The sequence below is a fragment of the Chinchilla lanigera genome, unplaced genomic scaffold, assembly GCF_000276665.1.
Source record: "Chinchilla lanigera isolate Chin_1 unplaced genomic scaffold, ChiLan1.0 scaffold00022, whole genome shotgun sequence".
NCBI classification, from domain to species: Eukaryota; Metazoa; Chordata; class Mammalia; order Rodentia; family Chinchillidae; genus Chinchilla; species Chinchilla lanigera.
The window spans coordinates 20,793,943-20,821,276 of record NW_004955423.1 but is presented as its reverse complement, the minus strand read 5'-3'; the positions used below and the strand labels follow the sequence as shown (position 1 = coordinate 20,821,276).

Genomic DNA, 27,334 nt, shown 5'->3' with positions numbered 1-27,334 from the left:
CTTGAAGGCTTCTTTTGCACATCACAGATAGCAATGTGATTTTGTGTTCATGTGTGAATATGTGCTTTGTTTCAAAAAAAGACATCAACTTGAAGCCATTTCAAATCTTTGGTAACAATTTCTTAAGGAGTATGTAAAAAGTGAGCCATTGATCACATTTTACCAGGTCACTTGTCAAATGAGTAGTAGGAAGATTTCCAGTTTATGGGCAAGCATAATTCACATTTGTGAAACAACTTAGAAAACTATGTAAAACATATGTGGGCCCTACTAGGTGTTTCAGATCAAGAAATCTTTGTTCTTTACTGTTAGCATATTACAGTCTTCAAGGAAAATTTTATATGTCTTTTTTCTAGAATATGTCCCAAATTTTCTCAGGAAATTCCATGTGCTTGGTGTTGTTGTTTAAGCACAATTCAGATCTGCAGGAGGTGTAAATGTGCTGTGCTTTGCTATTGAATTAACATTATTGAGTGCCAAAAGGTCAAAACACATGAAGAAAACAGCAAATTCAAAGTTCCACCAAGGACCGTCCCAATGCTTTTAACAATGTACTTGAAATGAAAGAAGAAATCCACCCACTTTTACATTTTAAAACTTTGAAAGCCTAATGAACCATAGAGATGCCAGCAGCTAGGATTTGTGCTAGGATTGGGCTCATTACCAGGAATCAGACCATTCAGCTCTTGCTATAACTTTTTGGAATGTTCTTACCATTTTCATTATATTTGGTTGATGAAATAGTGGTATCTCATTGTTATTACATTTTTCTTGTTATTGATGTGAAGTCCCTATTATGCCATGAATTAAATGTTCCCACCACCAAAGATTCTCATGAAGTTATTTAACAAGTGTCTAAAATCATTAATTTTTCAATAGAGTAGATCCTTAAATTAAATTGGGTCTTGTTATACTTTCTTTACTGCCATTTCTATGGGTTCCAGACTACAGAGTGGTTTGTGAAATAAGGGAGGAAATAAGAAGAATATACTGAATATAGAATATAAGACTTATAAGTAGTTTGTTATTTTAATCATTTAAATAAATATTATATTATCAAAGATCAAAATACTAGCAATGTGTTTAACTTTAAAATTTTTATATTTCATAATCTTAGGACAAAATTTTTGCTATAATAAAGAATCATAGATTATATAGAGCATACCATTTCAGGCTATGTGAATCTGCTTTTCAGGCTCTGTGAATCTTTGTATTTTTCATTGTATTCAAACTCTTTTAAAAAATTTTAGGTAAGTGATACTAAGGAAAATGTTTTTTGCGTATAGGAATAAATCGTTGTGATTAAAGTTTCAGTTGAATTCTCTTCCTCACTCTGGAAAAAGCTGAGTTTGCCTCCATTAGCATATTAAATTTAATATTCTTGATATATAAACGTGTGTGTTCATTGGATTTTCCTTTTATTTAATTATAACATCATATCAGGGCTCTTATTAATGAATTAATGTGCTAATTTCATGAAAGTATGAATGTCACATTTTCCAAATTCTTTAAACTAAAAGATGATATCCACAGGATTGGCATTATATTTTCACAATAAAATACAAATGTATTTCTTAGGTTGCACATAGTTTGGTTTCTTCAGTAACAATTTCCCCCTTGCTGACTGTTCCAGAACAAAAAGAGGTACACATAATTAGTATTTTGGTAAAAGTGGTTCTCACAACATCATTCAAGATAAAAACCAGTATCTTATTGGAAATTTCAAGCAGAAGGGGTGCATTTATGTGTATTCTGACATTAGTTCCCCAAGAACTCTCTTACTCACAGGTATCTGAGGCATAGTCCTGACACATTATCCAAAATTTGGCAGATTTTTGCAAAATACTATTTAGAAAGAATATATGTGTGTCTATGGCAGGCTATAGACATGTGGTGTGATGGGACTGATACAACCAAGGGCTGTGTTAGAAGCCAATTGCATTCTACGTTTCACACTCTAAAAGCTTCAGTGAGATATACAACCTGATTTACTTTTAAACCTCATATTCTCCAGAGGCATTGGAAAATAAAGGGAGGGAGGTAGATGATAGATATAGATGGATAGATAAGATGATAGATAGATAATCAAAAACTACTCATATATAAATAGTTATATACACATAGAGACATTTGTAAAGTAACTTTCACTATTTCTAGGCAGACTACTAAGAACTGAAATAAATGGAAGGTATTTCTGTATTTCACATTTGGCTCCAGTTCTCCACTGTGTAGAAGTGTGTCCCCAGGAAGTGAGTTAAAATTTCTGAATCTCACTCTCATTATTAATATTTGACAAAAATAACATTTTCTACCTTAAAGTGCTGTGAAAGCTGAAGCAGCAAAATCTATCCACCTGCCAAGTGCTTTGCCATTATAGAGTGCGAGGTGGGAGAGTTGCAAGCCTTCGGGGGTAACCCCAGTCACCCCATTCTTCTCTGAGGTGGAGACAGCTGTTGGAGGTAAGGCCGCGGGCGATTTTGATCTAGCCTGAGGAAGGCTGGGTGATGGCTTGTAGGGAACAGAATGAAACTCTTCCTTTCTTTTCCTCTCCACAAAGCTGGCAAGCATTTACTTGATTAGCTTGCCAGGGTTTCCTGTTTCTCGGAGAGATATCAATTCCTACGTATTTTCTGTAGATTTGAAACGATACCACAAATGTATAGGTGAATGTCAGGGAAGCCCATAAAGCCTCTAGATTTGAATCAAACTTCGCTATTTTGAGTGTGTTTTTCTTGGAAAAAATCTCTTATATTCCTACATTTCTTTCTGACAAGCTGAAATGAGTAATTCTTTTCTGAATCCCTGCGTGCATTTTTGAAGTGTTTATGTTGTGACTGTTATGTTCCGAGGGAAACTAGCTCTGCTCCGTGAGCTGGTTTTCCACATCGTGTGCTTAATGCTGTTTCCGTTATGCTCGTGACAGAACTCGAAAAAGCATAAATAATGAGGCCGCGGGAAATTCAGACATGTTTGTGTGTTTTCACTTTTCGTAGGGCGAGTTTTGGTGTATGTGGTTTTCACAGAAGAGCAGTAACACTCATTTTTTAGAAAGCTTATTAAACCAGTCATGGATCTTTTTCATGGTTTTTTGTTTTGTTTGATCTACTCTATTGTTCCCATTTATTTGGTTGATTATTTTCAATGGACAGATTTGGGGAAAAGGGCTTAAATCATTCCTTTGGAATGAACTCCCATTGATATATCACAGTGCTCACAAGTTCAGAGCTCTTAGTCCAACTAAGTGTTTTATTTGGGAAACGATGTAGTTTTAAAGAGTTGCATCTGAACACCATGTGGGGAGCTTACTGTCCTCTGTATTTTACATCCAGTTCTTCTAAGAAATGATGCATTGCTTGGTTTCTCCAGGCATTTTAAAAAGTTGATTAACCTGTAAGATCATCAGGACTCTGTCATCAGTCTTTATTGTTAATTCTGCTGCATTTCAGCAATAAAAAATGTAAATAATTGATAATAACATATCTCCAGGACAGTTCTTTCTGGCTAGGTGTAATGCAGATTTTTGAACCTTTTGGGAATCAGCAACAGAGAGAAAGACTAAAGTGTGGAACTGCTTGAAGCTAGCGCATTACAAGTTTCCTCCCCAGATTGCTTTGGAGTACCAGAAAGGTGTGCGTGGATGATGAATGTAGCCTAAAATGGAACAGCAGGAGTATGTTTAGATAAGTATTTTCTCCTATTTTCTGATACCAATAGATTTTTTTAAATGAGTCAAATACATATTTTAATTGATAAACTGACTTTATATTCACCTATTGGAAACAGTACAACATATTTTACATCAGATTATGAAATATGGATGTTTTACTAAAAGACAGGAAGAGCTTTTTCCAGTCTTTAAAGTAAATACATATTCAAAGGATCTTAAGGCATACCATTTATTCATATTCATATCTATTGAAATACTGTACATCCACATACTTCAATAAATAGTTAAAAACCTGACCTCTTTTAAATCATTTCTGGATTTCAAAAAACAATTTTTTATTGAAAAGATTAAATAGGTAACTTTTGGCTGTGTCACAAAGCTAAGCACAATGAATAAATTAACAGTTATTCAGTAATTTCATCAATATAGATGATTGGCTTTGATAATTCAGTTTCTCAAAGTTTTCTGGCTTCACACATAGGGGTATTTAACTATATATATATTTTTCGTCCTGAATTATCTGGGTAATTTTCTTAGTTCTCCAGTCTACTTTCTAGATATAGCTTAAATGTTATGATGAAGCATTAATTTTTCAGCTAAGGTATAAATTCCCCAAAAGTGGCTTTATGTTTGAAATTCTCTCTCTCAAATCTTTGTGTCTCAAAGAAACACATGATACTATAACTTGGGCAGTACTTTTCATTATATAATTGCTGCATAATAGGAATTTAATGGTGTAACAGGACTTATGCTTGGAATGAGATCATTGTGAAACGTAATTACACCACCTGCATTTAAACTAAGAATGCAAATGAATAAGTTAAGGGCCCTAATATTCTGGCTCTCCCCTTCCTCTCCTCCTTCCTCATTTCTACCTTTCCTCCTTTCTTCTTTTTTCTCTCCTTTTGGTTCCCTCTTTGCCTCCTTTCCATCTCTGTGTCTTCCTCTCTCCTCTCACAACTGCTCTTTATTTTCCTTTCAGCTTTCTTTGAAAGAAATTAGGGGCAACAAAAGAAATCCCACAAATGGAACTTGTGGAAAATATAATGCTAAAATGAAGAGCTAAAAAAAATTGTCATAGATTGAAGGATAAATCAATGTTATAAAACTGCTATGCTGAAATTGCAACAATCTTGTACAGTCAGGACTGATAAAATGGAGTAATCAGACATTTCATATGTCCATAAATGTAAAATCATCTACTTGAACATTATATGCAATACATTCACACAAAAAGCAAATACTGTAGTCTTATTTGAACAATATTGAACTCATAAATACTCATGATTTCACCCTGTCCAGGGGCCTAAGGACTAGGAATGCTGCCGTGATACAGAAAAACATAGTGAATACCTCCTCTATTTAAAAATGTCACTCAAGAAAGTCTCTTCTAACATAAAGGCAAATACATATAGCTACTGAGCTATGACTGTACTTCTCACGTTCTATGGGAAAAACACCGGACTCCACAAATTCGGAATCATGACAACACTTTGAACTAATTATTTGGTTCATCCATAGTTTATACCTCATTTTACCTCACATGTACCCTACAAACCATACAACGAGGAGGTATTTTTAACTCTAGGAAAATGGTCACTGTATAATATGCATTCTTGATCTGTTTCTTTCTCTCAAACGATGGTACAGATGGTTAACACTTTTGTGGTAGCACCACTATTTCTAGTAAGTAGATTATTACGGAGTGTGCCACTTTAAAGCTGCAATACAAAGAAAATATTTTGTAGTTTACTCACCAATTCCACAAAGAATATATTTTTGAAAGACAAATACACAATAAATTTAAGTGTCATAGTTTTAAGAACCCATTTTAATAAATCCATCAAAATGTGCTGAATTTATTACAGCTAGTAAATTTATTAGCATTAGGTCATATTATTGCCATTTTGTGGGAAGACTGTGTATTTATGTTCCCTCATTTATGATTTATTTTTCTAATTAAAACAGATTTATGGTGTACGTTGTGTCTATATTTTATTGGAATTTTTAAAAAAATCACAATTTTTAAGCCATCCCTTCTAGGGCAAAGTAGTAGCTATCTTAAACATGTGTAACCTCTCTAAAACGTCTTGTATCTAACATTTTTAGTAGAATCTTTGTTTTTGTATGACTTACAAAAGATGATTGTAGAAATATAGGTGTGCTAAAGTTGGCAACTTCTTCCAACCTGTAAAATGGCTTTCAAGGCTGTGGTTTCTCTTTGGGAAAGAGTGAAACTGTCAGCCTATTCCTGTAAGATATAGCTAGACGAACAGCATTTTCCTTCAAAAATGTGGTTGTCATTCTTTAAAGTAGAAAAACATTTTGAATACTCACAATGATTTCATAATTAAAAGATCTTAAGATAATCTCATCACTGGTATCTTTGATCATATCTTATAGAATATCATGTAAGAAGATAGAAAGCATGGTAATTTTGAGGGCTTCATTTGTTTGAGCTATAGAGAAAGGGTTTCATCAAAGAATTAGTTACTTCAGGGACTGATCTGATGAATACTAATATAAAATACTTGTTATATTTTGGAACTTCTTAAGTAACATGCATTCTCAACTATCAAGTCAGTGACGTTCTCAGGCAGAAAATATGCAAAATGCTTCTGTCTGTAGAAGCGCTATCTCTGTCATATTTACTTACCTATCACAAAACCAAATTAATTTTGAGCACTTACCAACTCGTATAATATTAGATGATAGGACTTTCTGTTCTTTCTGACAGCCCTCTTAAAAATGTTGGCTTAGAACAATGAGAGAAAAGGATCCCGTCTTGCTAGGCAATCCCTTGAGCAAGCTGCGCTGTCACTTTTAATGAGAATTATTTCCCAGTATTGATATAATATTTTATATTAACTAAAAAAACTCATATGGTACATTTACTTCACTCTGTTGTTAAACTATTTTTAATCACAAAAACTAAGTTACTTTCGGGCAAAATTCTCAAACCCTACTGATTACCAAAGAATATCGTCCAATAGCTCCTTAGAGATAGGGTCATGTGCAATTCTATCATTAGGGTTTAGTTTGGTTCCCAAACTGTAAGATTTAGCAAAACACTTTGTATGAGTTGGAGACAAAGAGAAAATATTGTTTTATGAAGGCACACCCATGCTGAACTTACAGGAAGGAGAAGCAGAGCTGCACAGCCAGTTATATTACAAGGCTCATTCCTGAAACCTGAATATCATGCGAGCAGAAAAATCTAGATATGTGTTATATTTTGAAGAAATGATCTGAAGGCAATATTATTTACTTTTTTATCAAAAAAGAAAGAAATGCATCTTTGTAAATGTGAATTGACTCTCATTGAAACAGGGAACAAAATGCTTGTATTGCAGCCTTAAAGAATCACATATTCACTGCAATATTCGTTTTTGTAAACTACAGCCTGCAACCTAGCAGACCATGACTGAATGCTTTTGAAAAGTTGTAGATTACAAACATGAAATCACAATTAATATCCTCTAAAAGTAATTTCAGAGCTTTCACGTCTTAAAAAAAAGGACAATGTGTACTGCTTCACAAGGTAATGTAGCTAATCAAAAAAAGAGTAGAATTAAAGTATTTACATAATGAGCAATTCTACAGAAGGCGATCATCACCATGTAAGCACTGCTGATTATATCCCACGCTGCTTTTAACAAACTGTACCAGATTGGATCCAGCCATCAGCACTTTCAGAGAATCCTTAAAAGCCTTTTATGGGTCTTTAAATTTATTGTAGAATGGCATTCTTCAGGTAGAATATGCTGGTGAAAGAGGACAGTGTCAACACAAGGTACCAGCAGGAGAAAAGAACGTCAGCGCTCCCGGTAATTCCGTACTGGGCTGTACTTGGAGCTGGAAAGAAATGGAAAAGATTAAATCAAAATCTAATTTGTGTCTTTTAGCATCGTAACAATAATCAAGAGGCACCGAGGTGTATTGGGAAACTCACAGGTTTAGGGGTGGTGCACAATTAGGCTCACACCTGATTCTGCTCTATGAGAATATCTGGTCCATTTGACTAACCTCTCTGAGCTTCAGTTTTTCTCAAGGGCAAAACATCCATAACAGAAATAATGTAATCTGGTTGGCAGAGCGGTGGCAAAATCCAGAGACATCGCACATCCAACTGGGGTTGATACACACTACATATTCAGTAAGTGGCCATGAACACTCCTATTTCTCTATGTGAATGGTAAATAATTATATTAATGGACAATATCCATTCGCGCACAGACCCGTAAACCTTTATCAGACAAATACTGGACTAAAATCTAGAGCAACCAGAAAAGATCCCCACCAAAGACATTTCTGTGTATGGTGAGGACAATTCTAATACAATCCTAAGGATACAAGAGTTGCATGTACCAACAGGAGTGCCACAGACTTGGGCAATAAACCTGCTTGGGCAAGGGAACAGAGTTTTAATGAAAGGAAGCACCACGTGGAGAAGGAAACAACACCCTCAAAGCCAAGAGGGAAGGAGAGAGTAGACAGAATCCTAGGATCTAAATCTAGCTTAGTCTTGCTGGACTGAGTTTGAGGCCTGAAGTGGAGGGAACTGAGACTTGAACTCTTGGCAGGTTGGATGACTTCCAGTTGTAAGGTACAGTGTTTAGGTCTCTAGGCTGAGGCAGATCATAAGGAGGTTGAAGCTGAATCTATAACTTTATTTATACATTAGAAAAACCAAGTTTTATAAATGGAGACGTTCAGGTGATATTTTCCTGAGAGTCACGGTGATTTTTCATACACACCCAAGGATTCATTAAGTTTGGTCTATGGTTGGAGGCATAGAGTGCATTCTACTTTGTCTTCCAAGAGCACTGTTGCTTCCTCATGTGTGGATTATATTTTGCTCTATGATGAATGTCTCAGACGTGTTCAGACTTGCTCAGGACTAATTCTCATTTGCCACAATAATAATAGTAGAAATAAAAATATCCACCCACATAGCTTTAACTGCTTTTTCTTAATTAAACTTGATTTTAAGCAAAATTTCCCAGTAGAAATTGAGAAGCATAATAAAACAATGTACTGTTTCACCCCTAAGTCTATAACTCAAATGCAGGATGAGTTTTACTTGCACTGACTTTGAATTACCTGCTGGAGATTTTCAGTGGGACTTTCACAAGTGACTACATTGTTTTGCAGCAAGAAGAATGGATTGTGTTGCTTATACTCTAAGAAGCTAAGGGGGATAGAGATACATTGGCTTCTGAAGGTGAAAAACCTCCTGGCAGGGCCACTGCTGATTCCAGGTAAGTAAGGTCCCGATGCTGAAGAGACTACTTTTCAATAAACACAGAGTGTGATCAACTGTGGAATGTAGCTGTATGCATCACAAATGAGTTTTAAAAATGTAAAAGTGATGAGGAAAATAAACCTTTTGCTGAATAGATAGGATTTTAATAGCTGATATCTAAGGAATCTAGTTTAAAGCCATAAGATTCCTTGTTTTCTCTTGATAAAGACAGAAGAATATTTTAAAAATATAAGTAAGTATTTAATTGATGTATGACATGGAAATAACAACTGTTTCAGAGCAGTGTTTTTTAATAGGGATCTTGAGTACAATAAAACTAATATAATAGTACAGGAAAGTAATAAATATAGGAAGTTGTACTAGGGATAAAAAAAGTTTAAAAGCTAAGCTTGCAAAGCAAGGATATTTTTGTTACCAGGACAGGTTACGTAGTACACAACTGGATGTAGTCTCAATGACCTCAGAACTCATTCATCCTTAAAAATGAATGTTAGAGCAACCTTTCTGGAATCCTTTCTCCTTCTCCTACAAGCTGAGCTTTGTGTCCCTTTTGTGTCATCACCAAATGATATTATTCCTTCATTATTCATTAGCATGCTACATTGCAAGTATTTGTTTACATATCTATTTCTAACACCAGGTAATGTCTTATTATATTTGCTTTCCTTGACACAAAGTATTAGATGGTAAAGAGGTAGTAGATGACCAAGAAAGAGCTAAGTGAAAGATTCACTTAGTAAATAAATTATTTGTAATTACAATTGAGTAAATAAATTATTTGTAATTACAATGTGTATTTCTAGCCTAAAATCTCTCTGGAGCAAGCCACATAGATATAGTCTACAAAAAAATAAGCTACTAAATTTTCAGCCCTTCATTCCCAACAATTTTTTATTGAGGCAGGTATCAAACACTACACTAAATCCTGCAAATGCAATAGTTAATTAGATGGATGCAGTCCTTTTGTTATTGAGTTCCATACATGCCCATATATGCTCCTTTTATCATCTACTTCCTCTTTTTTATTTTAAAGAGAGTATTAAAAAAAAAAGAACAATAGCAGAATACAGTTCTTAATATCATGTTTTTTCCCAGTATGGATCTCTTCTACTTAGTCTCTTACTGTCTTAAGCAGAACAAAGGCATTATCAATAGCATACTTAAAAATTACCATTACTCTACCACGAAAACAGCCTGCTAGATCACTGATGCCACAGACTGGTGCACTTTTAGTTGTTTCTAAATCTAATTCTTCTGTTACTGCTAAAGAATGCTGGACACTGGGTGCTGCGTTGTGAGCCAGCAGTTACTGAAAGTCATGGCCTGCACGATAATTATGAATGGTCGATAGGCCAAAAAATAAAGGGTGGATTTAGTCAAAGGAATATGAGGTTGGATAGCTATGGGGAAGTTAGATATCATTTATGCTCCTCGACTGTATACCAGATCCTTTATGTGCTCAGGGGCTGAATTAAACAACGCATAGGAAAAGATAAATAAACTACAATCCACTCCTTCGAAAAAAGAGTTCAGTCTAATAAGGGGTACAAATAAACACACAAATATAGAATGTGGGACATATTCAAATACTGCGAGAAATGAGGGCAGGCTGAAAAGACACACAAGGGCAAATATTCAGGCTACAGATTGTTTTCTTTTTAGAAAAAAATTCAATGACATAGTACATGTACTTCAGTATATATACATCTCAATTTCTAAAATGACTGCACATTAGCCCTTAGCTAGAATTTTCTTTTGTTCGATGACTTTATTCTCATTGATGGATGTAGTTTGTGTGTGTATTTGAAGTGAAGTATTTAGACAAGAGGGTCAACAGTGTTAAATTTAAGGCTCTCAGTACTATTTGGGTCAATTCAATTTGCTTAGCATGTAAAATCCCAATATTTGATGCTAAAAAAATGAAAGAAAGTAACTGACTGCTATTTTGAGAATTGGCTTCAAGACTCAGCAAAACTATCAACAACTCCAAAATGTTTCTCTGGACTTCCAAAGATGTCCTCCATTTTGTCTTACAAAAATATCAGTTCCTCTCCTTTTTCTTGGCTAGTTTGGCAAGATATTATAAAATGCCATTTATTGCTGGATAATTGGCTGTTCTCTGGCTTGCTGTCTCCTCAACATTAGGGAGTGTCACTCCTTCTTTTTCTTCTATGGCTTTCTCTTTTGCCAATGAGAACAGGATGACACATGGCACCAAGAGAGAGGGTTCGTGGGGGACTTCATGGCAGGTTGGGTTTTGGAGGCCGTGTCTCAGGCAGAAGGCAGAAGTGCCCAGGCTAGATGTAGAGTCTAAACCTCTGGGATTTCTCCCAGTTGTCAACAGGAAGATCCAATCTGCGTTTTAACACATATCTTACATCTTGTCTAATTATGATTATCACTCCCAATTACTTACAGCTGCTGTATATTATTTTCAGTCTTGGCAGTTTTCCCTTGTATTGCTCTAGTTTTTATTTTTAGGCAAGAGCAAATGTAACTGTGAAATATTTAGTTTTGGTACAATACCAATTACTCGCCTAGGCAATTTCCTTAAATTGCTCAAGCTTTAACTAAACTAGCTTTGAGTCATGTTTTTAAGATTCCTGTCACACTCTTAGGTAGTTACTTAAGCTACATTAATTCTGCTTCCACAAGACAAAACTGGCCTCAACTTACATTTTCCTAAGGAAATTTATACTTTAAAGGGAAAGGAATATAATGTACCAACTTAGGTTTCATGGAAGGGTGAGTGATTAATATGCACTCAAAATAGAGAACTACTGAAAAAGAATGTACTATTGATTAGATCCCATTGACCATGTGATCCTGTTTCACAATTTAGTGTGCAAGAAGCTTGTTCATAAGGCAGTTTAATCTTCTCTTAAGCAATATCTAACCTTCCATACCATCAGCAGCTGAGGGGATATTGGAAGGCTCTGATTATACTTTACTTTTTTGAGTCACTTTATTCTACTTAAATGGTGGGGCTTAGGGGAGAGATAGAGCAGGAAATTGAGATATGTTTTGCAGCTGGACATTTAGCTTTTGCTTGTGAGAATATCAGCAGGACTCAGCATGAGTCATTGATCTCACTGTTTCTTTCTGTTACTTCTGGTGTGAGGCGGTCCTTGGTGTAAGGTGCAAAGATAAGGTATTTCCTGGGGACCACAGCCCAAGTGTGCCTCTCCAAGTGTCATCCCACACTGGTGGTATGGTGGCTTCCATAGAGAGGGCTGTGCTCTGTGAATACTATGCGACCCTGTGCTCTAGGCCTCTGAGTTGTTCTTTCCCTGGAGTTTGGGGCTGAGGAATTTTCCCTGCCTAGCACCATTCAATTTAGCAGACCAGACGGTGCATGAATTTTCAGTGTGTTTCTTCACCCAACATAGCTTTCCTGTCCGGTACACTGTTTCTTGGGATACAGAGAGATGAACATACTATGGTCCACTTTTTGAGCAGCACCCAGTCTGGTAGGCTCTTAAGTGTAAGCCCCTCCCATAGGCAGCCTCTCCGGTTTTCCAGTGAAAGGAGGTAAGACTTGGATGAATATATGGTTTCAAATTCCTGCGAGCCAGTCTTCTCCTAAGACTACCAACAAAAATCTACGTTTAGATAATGATTTTAATGATTTAGATCTTTAGTTTTCATTTCATAGAATAGTAAGTAGCTGGAAACTCCAACATCTTTGACATCAACTATTAAATGATTTTTTCACAGAACATCTCTCTATTTTATGTGCTAACAAAGAGAATGCGAAGGGGAATCACACCAATCTTTTCTGTCTCTAATGGGTGGAATTTCCCTGCCTGCTTGATGCTAGTAGCCGCTAAGCTGTTTCTCTGCCAGACCGGCATCCTGAAATCACACTCCGCTCACTGAATAACCACTTTGCCAGGGTTCACGGTCTACCATCCCAGCCACTCAGCAACAATTTCATTAGAAATTTTAAACACATGCTAGTCTCTGCTATTATGCATATTCAGAAATCTGCTACAATTCACATTCAGAAATGTATTCCTATATCTGCAAGGATAGAGGAATATCTGATGAAACTCTCCAAGACCATTACCTCTAATTTGGGAAAAGGAGAATCAAAATGAATCCACCCCAACAGAAACAAGTTCTGCTGCTTTTTCCTTATCCTTGATAGTCATTACAATCTTAAAACTTGAATTGCCCATTGATATCTTTTAAATGTGCTGGATTTTCTTTTGATTACTCTATTTCTATAAGACAGAAGTAATATGAATATGCTATCTCTGTTTTGAAGTGTGTTGTCAATACTGGTGATTTTGTATAACCTTAAATGTTTCTTTGAACATGGTATAGTCCAGTTATCCATCCCAGGTTGGGGATGCAAATGGATTTTTAAATAAGAGTCCTTACATATTTTGGGGTGTGTGCATGTGTGTGTGTGTGTGTGTGTCTGTGTTGGTGTGTGTATGTATGTTTTTAAAAAGCTTTTCCTGTGTGAAATATTTATATACACATGAAATACAATACAAATTGGCTTTACTACATAGATTTTAGCTTTGGCCTTTAAGGCATCAGCTAGCTGAAGAAAAAAACTTCACAGAAATAAAAATAGAAACCCAGCTGTGTTCTTAAGGTCACTGATAGTCAGTGCCACCAGCTGTCTCTTCACCGTGACACTGCTAGTGCGATAAAAAAAAATGGGAGAAATTACAAACCGGCAAACAATTTTGCAAGTGGAATGGGCTTTTGAGGCTCTCTGTACGTGGTGATGTGGGTGTTGAAGTGTTTAAGTTTTTATGCAGGGCGTCTAAACTCGGAGCTTTGACAACCACACTGTCTTGTTTGTTAGATTTTATTCTTCACATCTTTTGTGTTGGAAAGGTTACCCCAAACTAGCTTATTTTTAGTTCTTCTGTGACACTGTTCTTTTATCATTAAGCATGGACAGTTTCACGATTACCTTTTTCAAGTTTTGGAATATTCCATTCCTGTCTTTTTTTTTTTTCTTTTCAAAGGCAATGCAGGCCGGTGATTATCCGGCCCTATAATTCTGATTTCCTCAGCTTGTGCCCCTCATTATGTTATTAGCAGTTACTCTCAATGATCTGCTATTTGTTGCCATTGCATTTTGGCAATTAAAAGTGCTTTAAAATATTCAAATGACTTTGTGTGGAATCTGACACCTCCTGTCACCCTCCCTCAAGCTGCATTTGCAGCCCTGGCGCTCTGTCCTCTGCCAACTCTGCACGTGAGTCACACTCCGTGGAAGCTTCCCACTCTCGGGGTGCCTCCAGGCCTTTGCTGCTTCGGTACATTTGCTCACACTTTGCTTTCAATTGCCAGAGATTTCTGGGCTTCTGGGGGGTGTGAGTGTTCAAACAGTGCAACCTGTACAGGAAGTTAGAACCTGTCGGAACTCCGAGGAGTCATGGCGCAGCCCTTTAGTTTTACAGATGAAAGGAGGTTAACAGGTTTTGAATGGTGCGAATGTAAGACCAGAGCTCAAGGATGCCCATTCTCTCTGCTTCCATTTCTGTCTACCATCCCGGTTGGAAGGTATCTGCCAGTTCCTATTTTCCCTCGTAGCAATTTGCCGTGATCTTTACTGTATTACACTCATGTACATCTCCTTCAGCAAAGTCTAGGTTTCTTTAAAGCCAAGATTGTACTTTATTTTTGTATCATTCATAACATTTGATCAAGGGATTGATACAATAAAAAATTCATTATGGAGGACTAAATTATAGGTGCTTTGTTTTAGTTTCTGTGTTTTCAATGAAGCTTTAGCATAGAACTTAGGGGGAAGAAAGGAACACTCACAGGAGTTAATATCATTAATTAAAACTTCAAAACTGAGTAGTCTTAAATAGACAGTTTTCAAGATTCAAAATTCAAAATATTGTAGAGTAATACTGGTTCCATCTTAGTGAAGGAAAGTATTGTTATCTTGGCTGTTTCCAAAGACATCATGCCCTAAATACAAAGGTACATAGGTACACACACACACACACACACACACACACACACACATACATGAACCAGAGCTGTTAAGAAATCAGTTTTGCCTGTGATTTCTATTTGTGTTAGGGAAGTACGGAGATTGATTTCTTACAGTCCAGCTTACTATCCACCAACTTTACACTTCAGCACTGGAGTTTTCTCAGCTGAACTAAGGAGATAAAATTATCTTTTTAGTGCCATTTCGATAAATAAATGAGACAACTAAGGCAAGTACTTAATACAGTCTTGACAACTGTGCATTAAATGGTAGATCTTAAAACATATTCAGACTTATACAAGAAGTGCCAATCTAAAACCCTCCCTTGACCTGAGAAGAAATACCTAGTTATTCCAAGGAAACCATGTGAACTAAAACTTCTACGAACTTGAGACAATGAATCACACCACAACATGCTCCTTCTAATACATAGCTCAAAATCGTAGATCAGAAAGTCCTCTACTAAAAACATAATGCTTGAGAACCTACAGCATGCTGAACACCTATTCCTAGTGTACTGTTTGTTCTCTGTGTGGGGGTACAGTTTTTGCATCTAATTCCTTAATGTAGATTTCAATGCTCTAAACCTTATCCTGTAAATCCAGGGGTTTGCAATCCATGTTTTTTTGGCCTAGATTCACCTTCCACTTCTTCCCCCTTCTCTAGCTTCTGACACACTTTGCCTTCTACTTAAGAAGCCACTTCAGGGTTACCTTTGGGATAACTTGCTTGGCCTCTTTACAGGAGGCCTCATTACAATCAGACCTTTCTCTCTTGGCATTGCTAACCTGTCGCCCAGACTGCGGACTCTTAGGAGGCAGTCACCATTTTTCATTTTTCTTTTCTTTTTCCTTTCCCCAGTAGTTAGCACAGTGACTGTGTATAATAAGACATAATAAATAATTGCTCACTTTTATCGCTGCATGAGATAAATTTGCAAAGTGTACTGGTTTTGCCCACTGTATCTAGCCTCACATCTGCTCCTTAGCTTACCTGTTGCTATGGCAACCAGCTGTGCGAAGAGCAAACAGTTGTGAAGTGGATTGCACAGGGTTCCTCAGTGGATCCCCAGCAGAAGACAACAAAGTTACCAAGCAAGGGGCGGTCAATATTTCAACATTTCTGGAGGGGCACATATTCTTCCTCTGTTTGATTTAGGCCAATTGCCCACTAGGGTTTCTTGAAATTTTGTCCCAGAATAACCACTTATAAACCAGGAAATCATTTTAGAGGGAGCTGAATAATGATGATATTCTTGTATGAAGAATAAAAAAAAATAGACTGTGAACAGTGCGTATAATACAACTTCATATTTCCTTTTAGTACATGATGTTTTGTACAGAGTGTGCGATAAATTAATTTTGGATAAATACATCAATGAAAAGTAAACAATCATCTGATCTTTTGTCAGCATTTGTGTTTTGGTTTATGGTAGTTTTCACTGATGCATTGTTTTTATGAGGTCTGCAATAATAATATTGTTAGCACATGTCCTTAATAATGAAAAAGTAATCTTAAAATCTTAATTAAACCTTTTTTTCTCATAGATTTTATCCCGGGAATATCATCCACTGTTTTACAATATCATCATTTTGGTTTCTGCTATACCAGCAATAGTGGCTAATGAAAGTCCTGTCTCTTGCTATATTTCTTAAATATTTAAAAACACTCATGGTTCTTATATTTTTTTATTAGGACTTTAACTATACAATTCTCCTTTCCTGTACAACCTTGATATGTTCTTTCTCTAGGGCTGTCTTTCTGCCTAAGGTGATCCAAGTTGTAAAGTGAAGGAAAAATGGGAAATGCAATCATTATGAAAGAAATTTGGGGGACATGTGCCCCAAAACTAGGTATTAGGGAATTTATTCCAAGGGATGAAAGGAAAAAAAGATTAAATTTACATAATGAGCCTACTCCTGTATACATTCTGCAATCTGATGCTGATTATCAAGGATGTTTAATAACTTCCGCCCAAAAACTAGAGGTGATAAGTTGCACAGAATTTCTTTAGACACTAGTCAATATATTGAATACAAAGGATGGTACAGTATTATAATTTCTTTTTTACATAAAAATACCTTACCTCTGACTCATTTTTATGCCTGTTCAAATCTGGGCATATATTTTACTTTTTGAAAGAGATTTTGACTATAATACAAGTAACCTTTCCTAAATTAATAAATGTTCCAGCGTTTTCTATCCACTATTGCTTTTTGCTGCAAAACACTAGGGAAACCTTTGTCTTTTCATACAGCAAAGTCTTTGTCATATTGAGTGATGTCTCTAGAGTATTTTCCATTGTTCTTAAACTAAATAAATACATTTAAACATAAAAGTGGAAAATCGATCCCTTAGACTTAAGTCAGAAAATAACATAGGAATAATTGATTTTTATATAAGCAGTCATATTATTTATTCAGCAAATGCTTTTTAAGCACCTATTATGTCTTAGACATTGTACTTGGTGCTAAATACCCAAAGATGAAGACCTAATGCTTGACTTTGAGGACTTTATCATCTAGTTGAAATACAGAAGAAAAAGAATGATTTTCACCCAATCACATATTATTAGAACTCCAGAGCTAAAAGAAACTTTAAAAGAAGCCATACTCCTTTGTCAAAATATAACTAACTCAGAAATATTGTTGCAGGAAGACATTCTAAGTTTAGGTCATTTTAAAGCTGGAAGAGACTGAGCCTTTGAGAAGGAAAAGCTATTCAGAGAATGAAAGGTAATGTGTAGACCGAGTTTAGTGCCTTTTCCAGCATATTGTCCTGCCCATATTAACTTACTGAGTATCTTGTTTCAGGCTTTTATAACTGTCACTGCTTACTAATATTAAATGTAACAAAGATAATCTTGAAGTATTTATAATCTAACATGATTGAAATAATTTTATAGCCCAGGAAAGTATCCAACAGTTAAACACTTCTTTAGTTAGGCTTTTCAACCAATAGAATAATGAGTTCTATATACATGCTGGAAGGGATACAATTATACTTTGAAGTATCACATGTGGGAAATAACTTCTAAGACGTGTAGTCAATGTATGCTATATTTTCATCTCCTCAGTATGTTGGGCTAGTTTTTTTTTTTTAGTATCTCAAGTGTATGAAACTCACAAAAACATTTCTTAATTAATATTTGTGATTAACGAATATTTGTTCATTAGAAATTTGTTATGAAGGATGACTTTACTTGTATAGGAAGAACATTGCCTAGAATTAAAAAAGGGTCTATGAATTCTGCTACATATCCGGATTACATCTTGATACCTGCATTTCTCAAAGGTCCACCTGAAATCAAGATGTTAGCTCTGCATAAGACACTGTTTTGTTCAAGTGAAGGAGTAACTTCAGTTTATTATTCATGCTTGGGTCAGGACTTATAAACTGGAAAAATAGAAAAGGGATTAAGGAAATCATATATTCCTAGAGAGCAAAGCTATAGCTTAAAAATAATAAATGTATCAATTTGTTTTTATTGCAGTAACTTCTCTACATCCTAGCACACCAGTACTAGGAATAATTGCTAATGAGATCAGACAGCAATACTTAAAATGTATGTGTTCTAACATACGTTTTCTGGGGCTGGGGATTTAGCTCAGCGGCAAAAGCGCCTGCCTGACAAGCGCAAGGTCGTGAGTTCTGTTCCCGGTCCCAGAGAAAAAACAAAAAAAAAAAAAAAAACGTTTTCCATTTCACACTAAATCTAACTATAATCACAATTAACAGGGATATTTGACATCATTCTAATTATTAAAAAGAATGTCTAAAATGCCCTGTAAGTTTATGCTCAAGATTTAAAGAAAGCAGCCATATATTGTTGTGTATTCTTAGAAACACCATTATAAAATGGCTCGGCCTACATAATTGCACTTTGGTGACCTGTTTTCAGTTGTAAAGTCAGAAGAGGCAGATGATTATTTTTGCCTTTCCCTCGAGAGAGAAACAATGTTAAATGTTAATATTTCATTGTTACATTTTTTTCTTCCCTTAAAGACAAAGGGACATAAAAAGGATACAAAAAGCACTATGTGTTTGCCTACTGGTATTGTGGAAATTAGCATTATTAAACTGTTTTTTTACCAATATTTTTAAGACTATTTTTCTGATATTCTTCACAGGAACAGGACGATCTTTTTGCAAAGTTTAAACATTATGGCAAATATCTACTTTCAGAGAGTAACAGAGCAGCTTTATCCAGGTGTCGGAATTGGGACTAAAATAAAAACCCTCACCAATAATACAAATGGAGGTTTTCATTAAGTAGCATCCCTGTTTATTACAGAGCAACAATAGTAATTTTTTGGATTTCAGTTTAACATTGAAAACAAATCCCAATTCCCTCGTCTCTTTGATGCAGCCGGTTGCACTGTGCATAATGTCTAATATACAATGACAATATCTATTGTCACAGAACTGGCTTATTTGTGTATTGAAAGCTTCATTCAAATTTGTATGGCTCAGGATGTTCAGTGAAATGCACAAATTGACTAGTTCAATATTCTTCAATTTGTCATAATGGTTTTTGTGTGAATGTTTTTCTTATTTAAGACTGCCACAATGCCATTTTTTATTCTTTAAGGAACAAGGTGACAATTCCTGTGAAATCTCACAGTTGAATGCTAAAGACAAAGGCGTAGGTCAAGGTCAAAGTTACTTATAGCACTATGAAAACTACCACAGATAAAATCACGGCTTAGCAGCTGCAGGAAAATAAGTCAGGCAAGGCCTTGTGTTATCGTTTGCTGACCGTGAATTGAAATGTGATGTGAGGATATTATGGAAAGGATTTTGTACGTGAAAGGGAGTGCCTGAAAATTTAAGTGGATGTTGCAAAAGATACCGAAAATTGAACAACGCTGGGCGTGGCCGAGGGAGACTGTGGTCAAAAACTTTACCCAAACCACATGCACACTTATTTTAGAGACCTGCAAATACATCTCTTCATCCTGGACATTTTAATTTCCCATTCCCCTGTGTGCTTGCTAAATTCAATGAACTTACTAACTTCAGTTGTTCTTTGACAACTCTTCATAAAGTACATCATGCACTACTGAATTGTTTCCTGGTTAGTTTTTAAGGTATGGAAAAGGAATTTTGACCAAATAAGGTAACTATGGCTTCATCTCTTCATTGCTGAATCATGAAAGAATGGATTCCAAAACTCATTTTAAAATAAGAGAAAGCTCCAAAATTCTAGAAGAAAAAAAATTATGTCATTATATTTCTTAGGTGCCAACTAGAGACATATGTACTGTATGTTGTTTCTTTGAAGATAATACCTTTTCATCAATTGGTAGGGAGGTATCAGAAGTTCTTTTCCAGAGGGATAGAAGAAATACAGGAAAAACTAGACTCTTTCACTTGATAAGGACAACTTACTATTTTAATTCTTGAGATGTATTTTCATTGTTGAGGACAGAGAAGGATAGCTGCACTATTATAATAGCAAACATTTGGGTGAGGCATATAAAGGACATTTAAAAACATTCTGCATTGACTGCCAGTTGTTGTTATAATCACTCCTTGCCCTCTTCTGTTTCAAAGGTAATTGCTTTAGAAAATTTTGAGTAAAAAGAATTTAGAACAACAAACTACCTCAAGTAGAGTGTCTTCAATTTCCATCTATGTGATGAGGTTAATAATACCCTGGGATTATTGTGTGAGAGGGGAAAATATGTGTAAATTTGCTTTATAATGTACAAATCAGTTTATACACAGTATTTGATCCCAAGGCATAATTCTCAGTTGCTTAATTGAGACTTTAAAGTGGGAAGAGACTCTGAAATTTGTTGCCATTTGTTAAACAAATTCTCACCAATGAATGATAAGAGCTTATGTGATGAACCAACTCAATCACCAATATAACCTGAAGTGCAATGACCCAAAACTGATTTAGAGAAAATAAAGGTATCTTCCCATGGAGGCCGACACCTCTCTATTAGTAATTTGAATGATGAGAAAGTTGGCTTCTAGAAGTATCTCTTTTACCATTCACTGATTTATGCATTTATGAGTTCTTTTAGGAAATATTTCTGTAGAATCTACCTGTGTGTAAGCTGTCTGGGTGTCACAGGGGATAATAAATCATGAGCATATGGCTGGGAGGATTCTAAACATGTCCCACCTCCCCCAGGATTCCTATGCCCTAGTTACTAAGTCAAACACTAATGTAGACTTTTGTGAAGGTTTTGCAGATATAATAGTTGACCTTAAAATATGAAGATGGTTACAGGGGTCTAACCTGGTCACAGGAACTCCTTCACAAGCAGGCAGCTCTTTCCACTTGTGGTCAAAGGAATCAAAGATTAAAACCCAGAAGGGGTTGCTCTGTTGGCTTATGGCCCAAGGGGTCCACACAATAAAGAATACAGGTGACAAAGAAGTAAAAGAATCCTCCCTGTACAGCCAGGAGGGAAATGAAGCATCAGTCCTACAGCCAGGAGGAAGTGGATCCTGAAAGCTACCTGAGTGAGATGGACAATGTGCTCTTGCCTGGAGCCTGTAGGTAAGAACCTAGTTCAGCTGACACACTAGACCTATACAACTGTGAGCTAATAATTATGTGCTGATTGCAGTACCTGCATTCTTGGTAATTGCTTCAGACAGTAGAAAACAAGTGCAAATCAGTAACCTCCTTTCACACTGGAACATGTCACACAAAGGCGGAAAGGCAGTGCAACAGCTAAAGAGACAAAAGTTAGAAATGGAAAAAAAAAGACACTCCAGACAAAATGGCGAAGGATCAGACGAGCAGCACACACAACAAGCGCTCTTAAGTGCAAGAAGGGGGTTTCTCAGAGGACTTCCCGGGTCTCAGAAGTTCTTCCCAATCAGGAGGCCTTGAAGCATAGCAAGGTTTGGCAGAGCAGGATTTCATACAGCTTCAAATTAATCTCCTTGTGAACCTATTTGTCTATCTTTCATTCAATTTTTTGTTTTGGTGACATTCTGTAATCCTGTGCTATATCTATTACTGATGTTTTCTATAAACCTTTCCCCACCTATGAAAATAATAAAAACAAAGGCTGCAATCAGAGACTCCAGGGGGTTGGTCCTATTGCTCTACTGAGTTGAAAGGAAATAATCATGAGCTACTTATAAATCCAAGATTATTCCAGTTCCACGCTGTGCCCTCAATGAGATAATGCATTCATATATGTAATCTCTGTACAGAACATAGCAAGCAAGCTTGACCAGAGGACCTGTACACACCCCCACACAATTTTGAATGTAAAATGCTCAAATATAAACACGTTGGTGAATAACTAATCCTGGTCAGCCTATAACTATGTTCATTTTTCTAACTCTTTGTGGCCAAATAATAAATAGAGATGATACAGAAAATAGGCACCATGGCAAATTTGTACAAATAGAATGTAGAGACAGTGACAGAAAGCTTAGTCAAGCATAATGCTCACGATACACAAAGCAAAAATCAGGACAGTAAAACATCAAACATTTCCCTGAGGCTCATGCTTGTATAAGAGGGTCCTTTGGGTCTTTTGGTTTAGCAGTACTTCCTCTTTTTTCTAGTGATCGCATTCGCACAGCTGAAAGATGTTTAGACTAAAACACTCCTTATTTACAGTAACTATTGAGGCTGCAAGGATATACACTATGCATACATACACTATACATACATATACTTTGGAAGCCAGAGTAGATCCTTCCATTCATCTTATTTCCCCAAGGTTACAATCTAATTGTGTTTCTAGTAGGGGGAAAAGACACACACACACATTCCCTTAAAAACCCTATTTTATAAGCAAAAACTCAAGTCAACGTGTTTCTTTTACGTATGCCATGCTGCACTTTGCTACTTATTGTACGTGAACAAAAGAATGAACGGAATGAACAAAGCATGGAGTTTGTTGTTTCTGCCACGTAGGGTTACAGCAAACAAACTGTACGGAGGAAAGAATAAATGTGGAAATAACCTAAATCTTTTTATGTAGATGAGGTTAAAAAAGCAGTTTCCCTTAGAATTGCTTCTTTACATTATAACAGCAATTTATGTTAAGAGTCACTCTGACAAATCAGCTCATAATTTATTTTAAGAAGTCAAACTAGCAAGATCAAGTGTACTGTAGGTGGTATTTCATCTTAACATATTAAAACATTCTTCACAAATGTAAAAGATAATCTCAACCACTGTGTTCTGTAAGCAAGCAGAAAATTATGTAAATCTGATTTCCTTAGTATGTGCTTGCTATCTCTTTAAAGCTTACTAAATCATTTCCAGCTTTGTAAACACAAAAGCACTGGATCTAAGATACATTTGCTTTTCAAACACTCAGAAAGAGAAAAGGTATTTTGCAGGGTGTAATTGAAAAATTCCTATCTGTTTTCAAAAGCTAACAAATCAACTGTTGTGTGAGATTTTTAAAAACCCCACAAAACATCACCTCTTAACTTATTATGGGCTTAATTGCTTCCTCATAATGGAGTGTGACAATGTGATTGCAATAAGAATAGCACCTGCTTTGAAAATCACATATCAAAGAAATGCCAGAAAGAGAGCAGGAAGCACTAGGGCAGCCATGTTGAAGTTCTCTCTCATTTGTTTCTTAGTATACACTGCTCTTGTTTCCTCTTTTTAGGCCTATGTAAGCTCCTTGCCTGAGTCATTGGTGGTTACTCCATTAGCTCACTTAGAAATGTCAGTTCTGCCCACCTCCCCCATTCTGAGATGCCGTAGGCATACAGGCACATGTAAATAGTTGGGTATTTATCTGAGACTAATCTCATAGACTGTCTTCTTTGCAGCCACAAAAGATTCCTGCATAGCACACACTATAAGAGACTGTGCCAGAGGAAGTGAAGACAAACCTTTGAACCAGAAGTTCCAAGCATTTTGAGTCAGTAACCATGCCAATAAGATAGACTGCTGTCCTCATTCTTTATTTGTTCTGAAGAAGGAAATCCTTTGATGTAAGGTTAATTAATTAAATTCATTGCTGTTGTGGATTTGCATTTACTTACATTAACACTGTCTAATCTACTTGGAAATACATGTCTAATACATGCTTTCAAAACTAATTTTTATTTTGTGCTTAGAGCAAGCAGGAAATCCCTTGCTTTTTCTATGGAGTTGACTATGTGCAACAAATCAATAGGTTAAAAGGTATATGAATTGCTACCTCTGTTTTAGTTAATAGAGATATGTAACATTTCTGTAAATGTAAAAAATGAGTCAGGTGTGGTGACACTGACCTGTAATCTTAGCACTCGGGAGAGGGAGGCTGAGGCAGGAGGATTGCCTAGAGTTCCAAGCCAGCCAGCACTACAAAGTGGGCTCAAGGCCAGCCTGAACTGCATAGTGAAACCCTGTCTCAAAAAAACAAAAAATAAAAAGTAAAATAAAAACAAGACAAGAGAGCAAATTCTCTATTTCTATCTCTGAGCATATGGCAAATAGTTAAATATTTGTCCAATGAGGACTTCTGGTGGGTAAATTCAGTAAGCTGTATTCAATACACTATGATAAATTCAAACATCCTAGAATTTCACCAGACCGAGACATGAAAAGAGCTATGCTTTGACCAACAGAGGCAACAGGACTAACAATGATGAGAGATATGCTCACAGTCCAAATGAACTATGCATGCATGTGTAAGAGGCCTGAGATGCTGACAACACAATCACACAGGTGTGCGTGCACACACACACACACACACACACACAGACACACAGTCATGCACGCCAGTGTCTCTGAGCCAAAGGAAGACATCTATTGAAAGACCAAAATCAGACTAGGATTAATGGTGGGAGTGAGATGGACCCCCAGCTTTTATATTTATAGGATAATATGACAAAAGATGCATGTGCCCTCTTGCTTGTCACAGTAGAAAGTGTGTGTGGCTATACCAATGCTTGGGGCTTGTCCTTCTGGTTAAATGACATGACCCTGAGGGGCAGCTTGGTCTATGGGCTGAAAGCTGCACACTTGCTGTCCACCCAGTCTGTGTTGAGTGCCATCCTAAATAGTTCAAATAACACCTATGTAACAGCACTTTTCAAAACAGTTGTCTTGGCTACTTTCCTCTCGTTGCTGGGACAAAATACCTGATGCCCAAAATTAAGGAAGGAAAAGTTTATTTCACTTACAGTTTGTGGAGGTTTCAGTCCGTACTTGGCAAGTTACAAGGCAGAGTGGCACAATGGCAGAGAGCTACAGCTCATTGCGGTAGAACACAGCAAAGCAACAAGCGCACACAAGGGAGGAAATGACCAGAAGCACCCTCTTCCTCTCCCTTACATATGCAAACTATTCACCCCAGGGCGGGTGTAGCTCTCACACCCATAATCAAACTCTAAAAGCCTGCCCCATGGCCGCATGAGGCTTTGGGGGGACACACAGACACAAACCATAGCACCAGTGTTTTACAAAAACAAAAACAATTCATCTTCCTTTATTTACAAGACTTCTGTAATATGAAGGCACTTAGGAGAACCCCTGATGCATGCAAAAGCGGAGGTTTAGAATCGATGTGCTCTCATGGAAATGAACAGCAAAAGGAGAATGAACACCTGCCTGATTTAGGAGCTCTGGAATTTAGAACAAAATAACATGAATAGGTGATTCTTACCTAGCCTTCTATATTTAAGTATTATTTGAATAATTTTGCATATATAAAGTTTTTTACTCCTCAGAACCTCAATTTGTAGATGTGAAAAACATACATAAGCATTGGATCTCAGATTTCATTTAATCCATGAGTTTGTAAAATCTTTGTTTTTAATGACATTACTAATGCTGACCTTCAGAAATAAGTCAAACAAATTAAATAAATAAATATATCTGCCATGGAAAGACAAAGAAATGAAAATCGCCTGTTTATTTTCTTTAATAAAGAGAAAAAAGTACTCTAAAAATCTTTATCACCTATTGATAGCATTTCTTAGGATTTCTCTTGTACAAATAAGTTGGTAGGAAATGAGAAATCCTGGCAAGATCTCTGCATCATTTTTTTTTTCTTTGATTAAGAATGTCATCTGGATAATTTTAGAATTTTTTTTTTTCCCCTAAGCCACATTGAATAGAACTACTGGTACTGGCAAACTTAGCCATATTTATTTTCAGAGCACTTAAATTTGGTGGAAAAAGCTATTTTTAAAGAAGGAACAAACTACTGCCCAGTATTTAAATGGGTTCTTTTAAGTCGAGTCTACACCTCTAAGTATCATAGCAGATGCTGTTACTTTACAAAAGGTAAAATTAACATGACATTTTAGAAGGTTCCGAAAGTTTCTGTAAAGTCTGAATCATATTTCAATTTTAATTCACGTGCTCACTGGATGGCATGGTAGAATCCTTGCAGATAAAAGACTGGCTGGGTCAGACTTCTTTTTTGCTAGGAGCCTGAGCCAAGTCACCCAAAGCCAGTGGTCCCCGATAGTCCCATCTGGAGAGCCATCCATCAGAGGCTGGTCCCTCTGTCAGGTCCACTGCCGGTGCATTCCACTGTGTCCTCACCGTGGGGACCCTCCGGCCAGGCCCTGGCCTCCCATACATCACCGTGCGGTAGCCAGACAAATGGTGGCAATTAAAACACTGGCTGGGATGACACACCTCGGCTCTGGCTGAGAGCGCCTCTCATTTTAAAAATCGCTGCTTTGTGATACTTCCCCCTCTCTCAAAATAGTCTCCCTCTTAGAAACTTCATGTTGGCCTTAAGTTTAAGTGCTTCTCTTAGAGAAAGAGTTAGGAGATGTATTTTGTCTTAAAGTGAAAATATAATTCATAAGTTAGTCCTATTTCTCTGGGAAGGATTCACTGACAAAGACGGAGGGTGATTTATGTTCATTTTTAAACAAATGTCTGGTATCCACTCTTCTCTCTCTGAGGACCCTAAGCGCCTGGTAGGATGGACAAATGAAATGCAAGTAAACGTCATGTGAACCCAAGTCCCGCATTGCCCTGTTCCCACAGTCCCTGCTCACGACTTTATAATACGGTATGTAAAGGACACGGTATCTTCGTAAACCACCCCAGCTATCATCTCTCAACTTGTGTTTTTACCTTTGGTACTTCCCAGCAAACTCTGGCCATTGCAGCTTCTGACTTCCGGTTTAAAGACTCACTTCCTCTCTTTTTTCAGCTTTCTAATTTCACACGGACCCCAGCTTTCTCCCTGGCTCTGCTGGCTGTGCAAACCTCAATCTGAGCGAAGTCCTCCCCGGGGTTTACCCCAACACCACATCCTTTGCTCGGTAGCTTTCCCTCTTTTGTTTCCAGGTTCAAGTAGGCCACACAGGAAAATCAAGTGTCTGTTTTATTTTGTCTAACTTAAAATTCAAACTTATAGTTTTGATTCCTAATGGTGCTTCTTTTTTATAGTTAGTTATACTGTGTTTTCACTCAAAACCCTTAGATTATCCTGATTTTCTGAAGTTCTTTTTTTTTTTTTTTTTT

The 27,334-nt window shown here is 36.5% G+C and overlaps 1 protein-coding gene across 1 annotated transcript in view; it reads right to left on the bottom strand.

Moving 5' to 3' along the window:
• Positions 1 to 4,590: 4,590 nt before the first annotated feature.
• Negr1 (neuronal growth regulator 1) overlaps positions 4,591 to 27,334 on the bottom strand; it is an 805,199-nt gene continuing 782,455 nt past the window's right edge. The window contains exon 7 of the mRNA XM_005385243.2: positions 4,591 to 7,522. Within this exon, the coding sequence (XP_005385300.1) occupies positions 7,398 to 7,522 (125 nt within the window). The 3' untranslated portion in view covers positions 4,591 to 7,397. The remainder of the gene's footprint in view (positions 7,523 to 27,334) is intronic.